General features: G+C 37.1%; 1 protein-coding gene across 1 annotated transcript; it reads right to left on the bottom strand.

Moving 5' to 3' along the window:
* Positions 1-403: 403 nt before the first annotated feature.
* LOC309487896 (EF-hand and coiled-coil domain-containing protein 1) lies at positions 404-12,999 on the bottom strand. The gene is made up of 9 exons (XM_082155849.1): positions 11,869-12,999; positions 10,222-10,786; positions 7,315-7,421; positions 5,387-5,522; positions 5,159-5,276; positions 4,962-5,060; positions 3,354-3,423; positions 3,080-3,276; positions 404-2,646 (listed from the first exon to the last, which is right to left on the bottom strand). Exons 1-8 carry the CDS (start codon positions 12,425-12,427, stop codon positions 3,119-3,121), a joined length of 1,812 nt encoding a protein of 603 aa, XP_082011975.1. The 5' UTR covers positions 12,428-12,999; the 3' UTR covers positions 404-2,646; positions 3,080-3,118.
* Positions 13,000-14,321: the final 1,322 nt, after the last annotated feature.

Below are 14,321 nucleotides of genomic sequence, written 5' to 3' on the forward strand. Positions count from 1 at the left end.
TGCCTGTTGGGTAATGATTTATGAGTAATGATATGAAGTAATGTAAAATATTATTATTACTAGTTTGGGGTTGGAAGGATTTTTGTATGTTTTTGAAAGAAAGTCTCTTATGCTCACCGAGGCTGCATTATTTGATCAAAAATAGTAATATTGTGAAATATTATTATAGTTTCAAATTATAGTGTTTTAGAATGTAATTTATTCCTGTGATCAAAGCTGTATTTTCAGCATCATTACTCCAGTCTTCAGTGTCACATGATCCTTCAGAAATCATTCTACTATGATGATTTGCTGCTCAAGAAACATTTCTTAATATTATCAATGTTGAAAACGGTTTTGATGCTTAATATTTTTGTGGAAACCTTGATTTAAAAAAAAAAAAATCAGGATTATTTGATGAATAGACAGTTCAAAAGCTCGTTTTTACTGATTCATTTCACTTTTGATAAATTTCCTGATGAATGCAAGTATTTAAAAAAATCTTACTGACCCCATAGTTTTGAACAATAGTGTCAATATGATTTGGTGCAAAAAAAAAAAAAAAAAAATTCAGGATGATAAATGTCTGATAAGTGAACGTTTGAAATGTCCCAGTTGACGTCAAATCCAGTGACCTTGCATTTGTCATTTTCTGCCGTGAATCACAATGCCGCTGCTCCTCCTCTATCAGAGTTTCTGGAGACAATGTTCCATCCTTATCAAACATAACACAGAGGAAGACAAATCATGCAGACGCATAACTCAGCAGATCTGGTTCCAGCATGAGAGCGGCTCAGTCGGATTGGTGTGGGAATAATAGGGATTGACACGGATAAGACCGGACATAGAATGAGGCCAAGGCTTGTCTGGATGGAGGAGGAAGCTTCAAGAGCTTTCTAGATATTATCCCAGGAGAACTGACTCTGTCTAAATGCTTTTTCTATATCATCCTTTTGTAGTTTAAGATTGAATGTTGTTTGAGAGATTCGTTCAGAACACAATGTGCCTGAGACACTCGGAGACAAACTCACACACTGAGGCTCTTTGTAATCTGACAGATGTTTGGGTTGGACCTTCACAACACTAAACAAAAGAACTATACAGTAGCAAGAAAATACATAATGATTAAATAAGACTTGTAATGTACCAAGAAGTTTTTAGGCATTTAAGTCCCTCTTAACCTTAATGTATCGTGTTCGATAAGCAGATTTCTAAGGCCTCTAAATTGTCAACATGATCAACGCTTTGCTAAAAAACCCTTTGTTCACAATCTATGCCTTTTGTCGTCTGATTGATAGTTTAGTTTTGAGCAAGTAAAAGGCCTTTTAGTATCATTGTAAAAACGTTGGCATTTAGGTTATGGTTCTTTTGCTGTGAAATCTTTAATTAGTTTTTTTTTTTAAGTAACCATAAGATATTACTTTTATATTGTTAGAAAAATCTGTTTAAAATGTGAGTATTAAATAGGCTTTTGAGGAACGTTTACCTGTACATCACTTAATCGTCATTGCATTATATATATTTTCTCCACAGAAAAACTACAGAGCTTTGATCAGAAAACTAAGCATTTAAAAATCATCTTACTAAGACATATTATTGGGAGATATAGAGCGACGACTGATATTTATAAGCATTCTAAGAGGTATATTGTTTTAAAGATATCACTGCTTTACATTTACATCAGATCTTGCTTTTTGGCAATATAAATATCAGCAAATGCACCAAATTGCATATATTTGTTCCGTTTGGGCCTCCATATTCTCCTATTTTATATACTATATGAGTCATAAAAGCCTGATGTATCAAATATGATACTCGACAAAAAAAACACATACTGTATGCAAACTTTTTTTACTGTTTCATTTTATAAAAATAGTTTTTCTCCTGACTATTGTTTCATATGTCAGGCTTTTAAGGGTTAAAAGTCATTGCATTAGATATTAAAATATCAAGCCAGGTGGCATTGTTTTTTTACTTTCTAATTAAAAACTGGTCAAATGTACGAAGCTCTCAGGATCTTGTTTCATAAGGATTCCTCCAATGAGCCGACACACCGTCTGTAGCGGGGAATGGAAATGTGACCCGTGTCACATGGAATGCAATCATGTGATGATATCAGTGACACATGCACATGCACAAAAAATTAACCAAATGTTTTCTTTAAAAAAAGTTGTATTTTTTATTTTATCAAATATAACCGATATTATTTCGTAGCATAAATATAATTGTTAAAAATTATTTTGTAAGAGGGTCATATGAGAGCATTATTTTTCTCACACAGATTAAGTGCTTTGCAGAGAAATTACAGTAACACATCACAGTGAGACTGAACTCTAAAGCGTCTTATAATGTGGCCTATTCATGTCTTGCACGTAACAAGGGTAAACGCGTGGAACGGTTTCAGGAGACTATGTAATATGCGTTTGAAGAAGAATAGGTTAAAGTCTGCATGAATCAGAAGTTGCAATAGTCTTTTCTTCCATATTGTGACGTATATCCCAGTTAACCGGCTTCTTGAACAAGCAAAAAATGTAGGGCGGGACTTCGTTTGGGCCATTGGGAATTGATTGGATGGTTGTGGTTTGCTATTGGAGGATCCCATGTGAGTGACAGGTTGCCCCGCCCTCACGCCAGTGAACACATCATCAGAGAAGAGAAGAGATGTCACTGAAAGAGGAAGGGGAAGTTATATTGATGAAAGATTACGAGAACACATAAATTAAAAAAAAATTCTAAAATTAAAAATGATTCCATAAGAAAATAGGAAATGTCAGTTATGTTTTCATGGTGACACTTTCCACAAATAGGGTACAAAATGGGACTAGAAACTTTTAAATTCAATAAACATTTTATTTATTTTTTTAAATAAGTGGAAGACGGTGAGAAAATGATGTTTGTCCACTTCAAGAGGTCAAACGAAATTTTATATGAGCTGTTTTTTAAAAATTATTAATAAATGTTATTTTATTTTATGACATTTGATATGACGCATAACAACAATTTGAAAACATGCGAATACAGTTTAAAACTCTAATTGTAACGCATTTAAGTATAAATGATGTATTAAATGATGTAATAAATAGTAAATGTGATAATGTACCCTGATAGAAAGTGTCCTAAGCGGGACATCTGTGAGCTCTCAGCAGGACATCAGCAGGGGGTTGGACGTGTTTGGGTGACCTGAGGTCACAGAAGGTCGTGACCCGTTGCAGATCTCCTCCTCTCCTCCATCCAGGAGGTCACTGGAGAGAAGCTGCTGGCAGAGTGTGTCCACGACCTGGAACACTGGAGTGCAGTCTGAAGGACAAGATGGGAGTTTATCCAGCAGTTTTGGACAAAAGAAAGTAAATGAAACACATCTAGGCAGAGCTTACCGGGACTTTTTCTGCTACACAGATCTAGTGTGTTGATCAGTATTTTCCCCAAGATCCGCCGAGAGACTCTCTATTAGGGGTCAGAACACAAACGTTTTCATTACGTAACTTAATCACTAGGTGGCAGTGTGGACTTATCAATGCGAGTCTACTGTGCAATTTAGCACTGGCTATTCAGAAAGGGATTCTACAATACAATTTTTGCAGTATATAGTATGCATACAGTCATCTGCATTTTCTTTATGCATAGAATAAAGAGCATTGCATTTGCCAAAATGTAAACAAAGTGCACTGAAAGGAACAATATATCCCACAATGCAATGTGCATGACTTGACTGTATGACTATCACTGTAAAGCTGCTTTGAAACAATCTGTATTGTATAAAGCACTATATAAATAAAGGTGACTTGACCTTTCATTTCCGGTGTGATGAATGAACAGGAAGTAATATTAACCAGGTATCAACCTAATTTTTAACTCTCTAAGGCTGCGTCTGAAATCAAAAACCCCTAAACCGAAGTAGGCGAGTATGGCCAAAAAAACAAACATCTATTGACTTACAATAAAGGGATGCCGTATCATATCTTGACAAATATGTACAAGAATGTACAAATCTACCCCTGGTTTCACAGACAAGGCTTAAAGGACAAATCCAGTGAAAAATGAACCTAGGGGTAATTAACACATGGTTACCGAGTCGATCGTTCCCTGAGATGCGTTTTCATGATAATCGAATATAAAGTGTTTTATCTTTAAAAACAGATTAGCTCATAACAATAGTATATGGGGCACAAAGTAAGTAAAAGTAAATCGCTAGTTAATACCACTAACAAGGCTCAAAATAGCCTCACACTAACACGGTAGCATTATGAGGGTCCATACATGCAAACCGAAGCATTGAGAACTTTGTAAGTGTACAGACAGTTTAATAAGAAGATACTTTATAAAGACAGTACATTACGCGTCACTATGATTAGATTTCACTATGCGTAATTCCTATCGACCAGCTCACTTAGCGCGGCGTTCGTTGCTCGACTAGTCGAGACTGTTTTCCAAGATGGATCCTGCATGTAAACGCGTAATGTACTGTCTTTATAAAGTATCTTCTTATTAAACTGTCTGTACACTTACAAAGTTCTCAATGTTTCGGTTTGCATGTATGGACCCTCATAATGCTACCGTGTTAGTGTGAGGCTATTTTGAGCCTTGTTAGTGGTATTAACTAGCGATTTACTTTTACTTACTCTGTGCCCCATATACTATTGTTATGAGCTAATCTGTTTTTAAAGATAAAACACTTTATATTCGATTATCATGAAAACGCATCTTGTGTTAATTACCCCTAGGTTCATTTTTCACTGGATTTGTCCTTTAAGCCTAGTCTCAGACTAAAATGCATGTTTGAGCTGTTTTAACTGAAAGCAACTCGCACTGACATCTTAAAATATGTCAGTGCCATTGTTTTGTCTCAAAATGAACACCTGTAATGTTTTTTTCTAAAGCACGTTTAAAGCTACCTTAATGTCCTAAATGAACTAAGGCCTAATCCTGGCTTAATCTAAGCTCTGTCTGTGAAACCAGGCCCTGTCATTGAATCTAATTCTCACTTTATGTGGAATCTGCAGCAGTAAAGTGAGCGCATCAGTCAGTCTCTCCTCCAGCAGTGAATGATGAGCTCTCAAGCCGTCCGCCTCTTTCTGCTTCATCTGCAGTCCGTGACAGAGAAGGCAAGGGTTCATTAGAGAAGACGTGGTGGATGACAATCCTGAAAACACATCATCATAGTTTCTGCTTCAACACTCACCTTTACTGCTCCATTTCCCCTCTCCTCCGCTTGAGGAATCCACACGCATCCTTTAGTTTCCTTGGTGTGAACGGAGCTCTGAGAGACAAGCCAGTTACAGATAGCAGCTTTCTGACACCTGTGGAAGGAGAACATGTCCGATTAATGAAAACATGCATGTGTTGTGGCCAAAAAGCACAGAAAGGAAATTATAGACTTGTTTTGTTTGATATTTAGGATATAATTTACCCTTTAGCACAGCTGTGTAATCTGTTAATCAGCCGTTTGACCTCCAGGTGGCAGCACTGCCCTTCATCCATGCCTCTCTCCTCCTCTTCCTCGTCTGATGCTGCCCGACCCTCTACTGACCTCTGCAGGCCTTCTTCTGCACAGAGACATCACATGACCACTACTGCCTTCAAAGGGATACTCCACTTTTTTTGGAAATAGGCTCATTTTACAACTCCCCCAGAGTTAAACAGTTGAGTTTTACCGTTTTCAAATCCATTCAGCCGAACTCCGGGTCTGGCGGTACCACTTTTAGCATAGCTTAGCATAGATCATTGAATCGGACAGGACCATTAGCATCTCTCTCAAAAAATGACCAAAGAGTTTCGATATTTTTCCGCCTGAAAAAAGTCCCCAGCTCGGTAACTTCCAACGTGACCGGGACTAAGTTTGTCTAACCTATTAGACCTATTTTCAGGCGCTGCGTCATATCATTACGCCTGCTGCACCCATGGTACGGCAGGAAAGTTTCTTGATTATTACGCAGGAATGAGAGTATAGTTCCTAGCCATATCAGCCTAGAAAATCGCAACTTTTCATTTTCCGTCGGTCTTAGTACACGATGTAACTACAGAAGAGTCAAGTTTTAAATAGGAAAAATATCGAAACTCTTTGGTCATTTTTTTGAGAGAGATGCTAATGGTCCTGTCCGATTCAATGATCTATGCTAAGCTATGCTAAAAGTGGTACCGCCAGACCCGGAGTTCGGCTGAATGGATTCGAAAACGGTAAAACTCAACTGTTTAACTCTGGGGGAGTTGTAAAATGAGCCTATTTCCAAAAAAAGTGGAGTATCCCTTTAAACGGATAGTTCACATAAATGTTTTTAATTAATTACTCACCCTCGTGTCTTTCCAAACCCGTAAGACTCTCGTTCATCTTCAGAACACAAATGAAGATCTTTTTGATGAAATCTGAGAGCTTTCTGTCTCTACATTGACAGCTACACAACTACCACTTTGACGCTTCAAAAAGTTCATAAAGAGATCGTAAAACTAATCAGTTTGAATTGAGTGGTTGAGTCCAAATTTTCTGAAGAGACTCGATCGCTTTATATGATGAACAGATTTAATTTAGACTTTTATTCACATATGAACATTGATCAGTGAACATAAACAGAAGCTCAACCGAACCGGCTTGACACGTGAGAACAAACCTCATTGGTTCTTGCTGAAGTGCTGCGTAACACAAGAATGAACCTCATTGGTTCTCACAAGTCATGTGAACATGCTTGAGCTTCCTTTTACCACAACTGAATGTTTATATGTAAATAGAAGCCTAAATTCAATCTGTTTATCATATAAAGGGATCGAGTCCCTTAAGAATTTTTTTACTAAACCGCTCAATTCATATGGATTCGTTTTACGATCTCTTTATGAACTTTTTGAAGCATCAATTGTAGTTGTGTAGCTGTCAATGGAGGGACAGAAAGCTCTCAGATTTCATCAAAAAGATCTTCATTTGTGTTCGATCATCGAACACAAATGAAGATCTTTTTGATGAAATCTGAGAGCTTTCTGTCCCTCCATTGACAGCTACAGGTTTGGAACGACATGAGGATAAGTAAATAATGACATAATTAAATGTTTTGTTTGAACTATCCCTTAAATGATCTACTACAATTATTTTTGCATTTATTTCCAAGATGATGCTACACATCACTTGCTGAAGTAAACATGCAAGTGATGATGTCACATGACAATATTGAAGCATATCTTTTAATGTATGATGCTTTTTTTTTAAAGTAGCTATAGTGCACACTACATACTACACAGTATGCTAGTATTCCATCCTGAACATAGCCACAGCTATTGAGATGCATGCCATGCATGCATTTCAGATCTGAATGAGAAGTTGACTGGTTTCTGACTGGTTTTTGGTCTCCTTACCTCTTCTGATGAGGGCATCATCGTGGAGGGAGGGAAATCCGGACGTACATGGTTCAACTAGTGTTTCGGTTCTGTTCATATTCAGCTCTGTGCAGGTGCACTGGGCCCTAAGAATAAGTCATAAAGCACTGTAAACATGATCAAATAACCATCTGCGCAGGTGAGTCAAGATCTTTGGAATTAAAATGTTTAAGATCACATGACTGAAAGAGGATGTTCTGCGTTTCTTAATGCATGCTTGATTACTGTCCCTGCAGAACCTGGCAGGTTTCGACCTGCTTTTCCAGGTGAGGAATGAGCATTACATCACCGCTCTGTGATGCAAATAATGAAATATTAACCCAGATATTAATCTGCTAAGCGTGAAAGCCAGCCATCTACTTGATTGATAGCAAGGTTAATGTGAGCTAAAGTTTTAACACTGGCATTTGGCCATGAATGCTGGAAATGGTTCTAAGAATACAGAAGTTTATTAGTTGATTTTACCGAAGCTTGCTACAGTTGTTAACATTAGTTTTTGGTTTGTGTAATCTCTAATTCAAACTCAATTGCAGACAGAGACAGAGAAGTGTTCAGGAAACCTGTGTAAAAACTAAATATATATATATATTTTTTTTTTTCAATTCTGTTTGGTGACACTATTGGCACTGAAATTACACATTTCCTGTTTAAGTCTTGAAAAATTAGACCTTTAGTAATGACAGATTTCTAATTATTGCTTTGAATTTGTTTTTATACTTTTTTATTTAACATATTGTACTTATAATATTTTTGTAATAATAAGTGTAATATGATATATTTTAAATGCAAAATCATATAAATTAGATTAAATTAATAGTTTTTTTTTCCCATTGTTATATTTCTTACTGTTATTATCGATTAAAAAATATGCTACAATTGACTAAAATTATTTTAGCAATTGTGTTTGGTGATACTATATTACAAATTCCCTGTTTAAGCTTGTGCATTAAGTGAATTTAATATGAAAACTCACCACAAAATACATCTTCTAATTTCATAAGTCGATGTAAAAAACGACTTTTTTTTTTTTTTACAACCTTTTTAGCTTGTAGAAGTACACTAACATATGCTAATAGATGTTGACTAAAAGCCACAAAATACTCCACATATAATTTCTCTGTACTTAGTTTGAACACCTTTCCTCAGATTTTTTCCTCAGCATAATTTGACTGCATTATGTTCAGTGATGATCGCTGTCTGTCCAACATTCCTGCTTAAACACGTGTCTGGACGCAGGCCTACCTTATATCCTTCCTCACAGGATATAATAAGATATGTAGAGTTAGATGCTGTAATAGCGGCTTTGAATGATTTGCTGTAATGCTCACACTTGAAAGCAAATGAGTAATAAGCGTTTTCAGGAAACTGTACCATCCTGTGTTATTAAGGCAGGTCATTAACATCTGTCAAGGGAAAATCAAGCATGCCTGCGACATGCCCTTCAATGCTACTCCTTAATAATCAATCTGTGTCATAACCAACCCCTGTTCCTTGACTCATCAACATCAACTCAAGCCAGAATCCACTCTGGAGCGTCAGTGCAGGTACGAATCTTACAGTTATGCAAGATTTTGTGTTGATTATGGTTTCTTGTCTGGGAACGCCTTTGTGGTCTGCTCAGGGTCTTAGAAAAGTATTTCTATCATGACAACTCTCTGAGTGTTTGGCACAGTAATGGGTCTGACAATTTTTATATGTTTGGTCTTGGTGGAATAGATCTGCAACACCACTGCTGTTGCAGGGCAAGTACGGGACGTATACTGCCAATACACACACGACACACTGCTGTGAGCAAGACATGCTGCTGCTGTACAACATAGCATACATGAATTACCCATAGCAGATTTATACAGGTGGAGCTGGGGAAGGTGGAGGGTTTCTGAAAGCGCGCTGACTAAGTATTTGAAGGTTGAGCTTCGAGCTCATTGGCTACTGATACAGCAGGAACCAATCAGCTGTGGCCTATAGAGAACGATGTGATTGCAAGCGGATTGAGTTAAGGACCAGCCTGCGCCATCTAGAGTTTCATGACAGAACTTTATATGCTTGCGACTAGGTCTTGAAGTGAACTGGTTCAGAATAATTGTATAATTTTGATCAATTTAATTAATTTTGCTTTATTGATAATTCCAATATAAAATGTTGACAGAAACATTAAGTAAAAATAAATGTCTTTCCAAACCTGTATGCATTTCTTTCTTCTGTGGAACACAAAAGAAGATATTTTGAAAAACGTCTTCTTTTTTTTGTCAATACAATCAAGTCAATGGATTCCAGTGTTATTTTGGACCCCACTGACTTTTATTTTATGGACAAAAATAGAATTTTCATTCTTGGGTGAACTACGGTATACCTTTAATAATCCTCAGACAGTACCGTTCGAAATATTTGTAATGTTTTTGAAAGAAGTCTCATATTCACTAAGGCTGCAATATTTGATCATATACTGTAAAAAAAAAAACCTGTAATGTTATGAAATATTATTACAATTTAAAATATTTTTTTATATCATTTAAATGTTATTTATTTCTGTGATGCAAAGCTGAATTTTCAGCATCATTACTCTAGTCTTCAATGTCACATGATCCTTCAGAAATCATTCTAATATGCTGATTTGCTGCTCAAGAAACATTTTTGATTATTAACATTGTTGACAATAGTTGTGCTGCTTAATGCTTTTGTGGAAACCGTGATACGTTTGTTTTCAGGATTTTTATGATGAATAGAAAGTTCAAAAGAACAGCATTTCGTCTGTTATAAATGTCTTTACTGTCAATTTAATGCATCCTTGCTGAATAAAAGTATTAAATTCTTTCAAAAAAATTACTGAGCTCAAACTTTTGAACTGTTGTATGATAGCATTTGCTGATTAAAAGTGAAAAGTACCTGAACTTCTCCAGCTGGTTCTCCAGACTCTGGACTCGTTCTCGGAGCAGGTCAGCTCGTTTGGCCTGGTCTTGTAAAGCTTTCACACCCTCCAGCCCTGCAGCCAGTGACCCTCTGACCTCTTCTGTCCTCTTCTTAATCCGTGCGTTCTCAGTCCTGACACTGTCCACGGTCTCCTGCATCCTGCTGAGCTCTCCATACGCTGCCATCAGCTCTTCCTCTAACCTCTGGTTAAACCTCATGGCTTCCTCCAGCTGTCCATCACGTGAAGCACGGATCAGCTCCAGCTCTCGCAGGAGGTCTTTAGTGCTCCTTCTGGTGTCCCATTCCATGTGTTTGGATTGCCGTGATTTTGTTATTCCCTCAGCGCTGCAGTCTTGTCTCTCCGGGGTTCCACCAGCTGTGTGTTGGGGCGGCACGTCTTTCCGGCGTAACGCCACCTCCAGTGCCATGCACCGCGCGTCGCTGCTCTGCAGGGCCGAACGCAAGTCCTCCACCAACTCCCTCAGACTGGCGTTCTCCAACTCTAGCTGGTCCTGCCATCTCCTCTGAGGGTTAACATCCACTGCAACAAATATAGTACAAATACATCTTCAGTACTGACCAAATGCATCATTTGAAAACACATATAAGGTAGCTATAGGGTTTAAAATGATTTATTAATCAATAATTTTAATAAATATGATACATTTATTTTATTAAATTATTTTAAAATCAAATATTGTTATTAGATGTGTAAAATCATATACATTATAAATTCAATGGCATGCCTTTAATTTAATTTCAAATATTTTATGTTACTATTATTAAAACTGTTTACTAATTATTTTAAATAAAATAGTCAGGTTCTCTGAGTTACTATAATAACAGACTCTGCAATAAACATTAGAAAATTAAACCTTCAGTAAAATTACTAAACTTTATTTTTGCTTTGAAATTAATTCAGAGAAATTATACATTATTTATTAATCAGTGTAAATACAAATTAATAAATAAATGTTAAATATAATTTTCTGCTTGTTTGTAAAACAATTTCAGATTTAATCTTGTATGAAAGGTGACAAATCAATTGTTTATTTGGATAGTTATCATTTACTTTAATAATACACAAAGAAGTATCTTATGTTCTCCAAGGCTGCATCTATTTGATCAAAATAGATAAAATAAGTAAAAACAGTAATATTGTGTGTAAAATATTATCACAATTTAAAAAAGATATATAGGCCTATATATATTTTAATATAGGCCTATTTTAAAATGTAATTTATTCCTGTGGTCCAAAGCTGATTTTTCAGCATCATTACTCCAGTCTTCAGTGTCACATGATCCTGAAAACAGTTAACAGTTCATATTTTTGTGGAAGCAGTAATACGTTTGTTTATATAAAATTACATTTAATAATTAATTAATTTGCAATTTCTGGAAGGCACAGACATTACACTCCTTAATCTCCCGTAAATAAATCTTCATTAATTATCAGGAAAGACTAAAAATGTCCCCTAAGGCTTGAGTTTTTGGATGGAAAAATGCAGCTATTAAATTGGTCCACCTGTCCTGACAGCTCAGGTGTGTGTGTGTGTGTGTGTGTGTGTGTGTGTGTGTGTGTGTGTGTGTGTGTGTGTGTGTGTGTGTGTGAGAAAGTTGTACCTGCGTTTTTCGTGGATTCCACAGCAGAAGTCTGCGAATGATTCAGATTCTGAGAGTGTCCGGATCTTCTCACTGACCTCTTTCGGTTGTGATGGTCGGTAGACAGATCAAAACTGACGCACTTTCTCCTCCGGACGCGGGGACACCGGAGTCGGATCTCGCGCTCGATGTGTTCGGTCTCCTCACTGACCGGGAGTCGAGCTCCAGTCTGTCTTTCCTGAGCTTTAAGCGAGAAAAATCCACATAGTCGTGCGTGGAATTCTTTAAAGTTAAGCACACGAGGAAGTTGTTCTGAGGTGCCATTCTCAGTCCCTGCGCTCGCGGGAATCCCCAAAATCAAACACAGACTCCTAAAGTCCTCATCCGAGACGAGATCATCGCCGTTGTAAAAGGCCAGGTGATGAAACACCTCCTGGAGATACTGGTCCACGCCAGTAGCCAAAACCACGATCTCGTTTTCCACGCAGGGATCTGGACTGAAGTGGTGCGCGAGAGCGCATCTGAGCCACTCGCTTTTACGCGCCGCGCGGACCCGCGAAACCTGCATGACTGAAGACATCCACAGAACACCCGGGTTTCTACATGTCCACCTTCTTCAGACAACAGATGTGTAAATGCAACACGTGCTCTAAACTTACAAGATATGACGAGTATAAAAGGCAACGCTTTACATTACAGTGCTAATTTTTCGCCTAAAAATGATTAACTGAATTTAAAATGTATTGTTGACTTCAAATTCTTTCCTCAACCTCTTCCTTCAGTTCAGGGTTTGTGGTTGTGTGCGTCTTCAGAAGACCCACTCCACCCTTTGGGTTGACAGAGGAGTGTGTGTGTGTGTGTGTGGTGTTTCCATGGCACGTGAAAGCTTTCAGATCCGTCCAATCACAGCTGACTTCAGACTGAGGATTTTTTGGACCACGACCAAGAAAGTGATCTTCTCTGGAGCTTGAAGACACTTAATACAGGTAGTGTGGACTCTTTTAAATGGAAGCTTTTATCTAAGTTTAGAGATCATTTTGAGGGACTTTTCAAGCGTGACTCACTCACTTACAAGAGACTGAAATGAAACAGGTAACACCCATAGGTGTAGCCTATAGAAGCGGTTCCTTACAAAGACTAAAAAAAAACATGAATATTAAAGTCCATAGAAGGCATAAAATAATGCTTTTTTATTCCAAATGAATAAAATAAGGACAATAAAAATATTTTGTGTGTGTAATTTCCACCTTCTCAAATTATGTATTATGTTTAATAGTGCTTTGTGACATTTCATGAAATAAACATTTAAATAATTAAATTAATGATGCTATATTTTTACAGTATTTATTTGCACACTTTGCAAATGACTTGAACATGAGTGATTTAAATAGTTAAGTAAACAAAGTAGGGCGACCTGAACTTGTGTGTATCTGTATTTGTGTCAATTCTGTGTGTGTGTGTGTGTGTGTGTGTGTGTGTGTGTGTGTGTGTGTGTGTGTGTGTGTGTGTGTGTGTGTGTGTGTGCACATGTGTATCTATCTATCTATCTATCTATCTATCTATCTATCTATCTATCTATCTATCTATCTATCCAGACTGACTGACTGACTGACTGACTGACTGACAGACAGACAGACAGACAGACAGACAGATAGATAGATAGATAGATAGATAGACATGACACATGTATAATATCATATGTCTACTACTACATATCAGTTTATCACAATACTCATCTATGCAAAGAGTTAGTCATAAGATGGCCTCTAGCTTAAGTCACAAGCTTTTGTTTCTTGACTGGAACTTACAGTAGGTTGACTTCCCGTAACTAAAGACCCTTGAAGACACCTGATACAAAAGTCCTCTGTTAGTGTCTCTCAGATATATACCACTCCGGAAATAACTGTCCTCACCTTAATAGCCTAGTTCATGACAAATAATGTAATCCCACCGGAAATACTCCCACAATTACACTGATAGCTCATTCCTTCATGTGTCATGTTGTACTTTTTCTGTAGTGACTCAGAGAAAAGTGCTTTTGTTGAAAGGTGAGTGCAAACACTAAGGTAAAGTAGCCCGTCATTGTTTTAGGTGTTTTTTTTTTTGTTGTTGTTTTTTTGCATTTTCCGGAAGGTTAATCACCAGTGGATCTCTGTCCTACTTTTGTTGTTATGTCTTAAATCTACTTGAATCATGTTATATCATTTTGTACAGCGCCAGATTGTCTATCTAGATGTGAGATATCATGGTTTCTGTCAGGTCTTGATGAGACAAGTCAAGACTCCAGAGAGCTATTTTACAGAAAAGCAGACATCATTTTGTCAGTCCTAGATGCATGTTTGTGTTTTCATCCTAAAATGGTCCATCAATCCCATTCAATTCTTAAGTGAGAAATCCGCAGCATTGTCTGGTGCTAATGTAACTGTAAAGTGTTTTTACATGTGCGTTCAATGCAGAAGTTGCTGCCTCAATCA

Source organism: Leuciscus leuciscus, assembly GCF_965113295.1.
Source record: "Leuciscus leuciscus genome assembly, chromosome: 23".
Classification (NCBI taxonomy): Eukaryota; Metazoa; Chordata; class Actinopteri; order Cypriniformes; family Leuciscidae; genus Leuciscus; species Leuciscus leuciscus.

Coding starts and splice junctions, on each gene's coding strand:
- LOC309487896 (XM_082155849.1), bottom strand. CDS start 12,427: ATGTCTTCAGTCATGCAGGTTTCGCGGGTCCGCGCGGCGCGTAAAAGC. Junction 7,422..10,221: donor AACCAGCTGGAGAAGTTCAG/GTACTTTTCACT, acceptor ACTTATTCTTAG/GGCCCAGTGCACCTGCACAG. Junction 3,277..3,353: donor GTGTAGCAGAAAAAGTCCCG/GTAAGCTCTGCC, acceptor CTTGTCCTTCAG/ACTGCACTCCAGTGTTCCAG.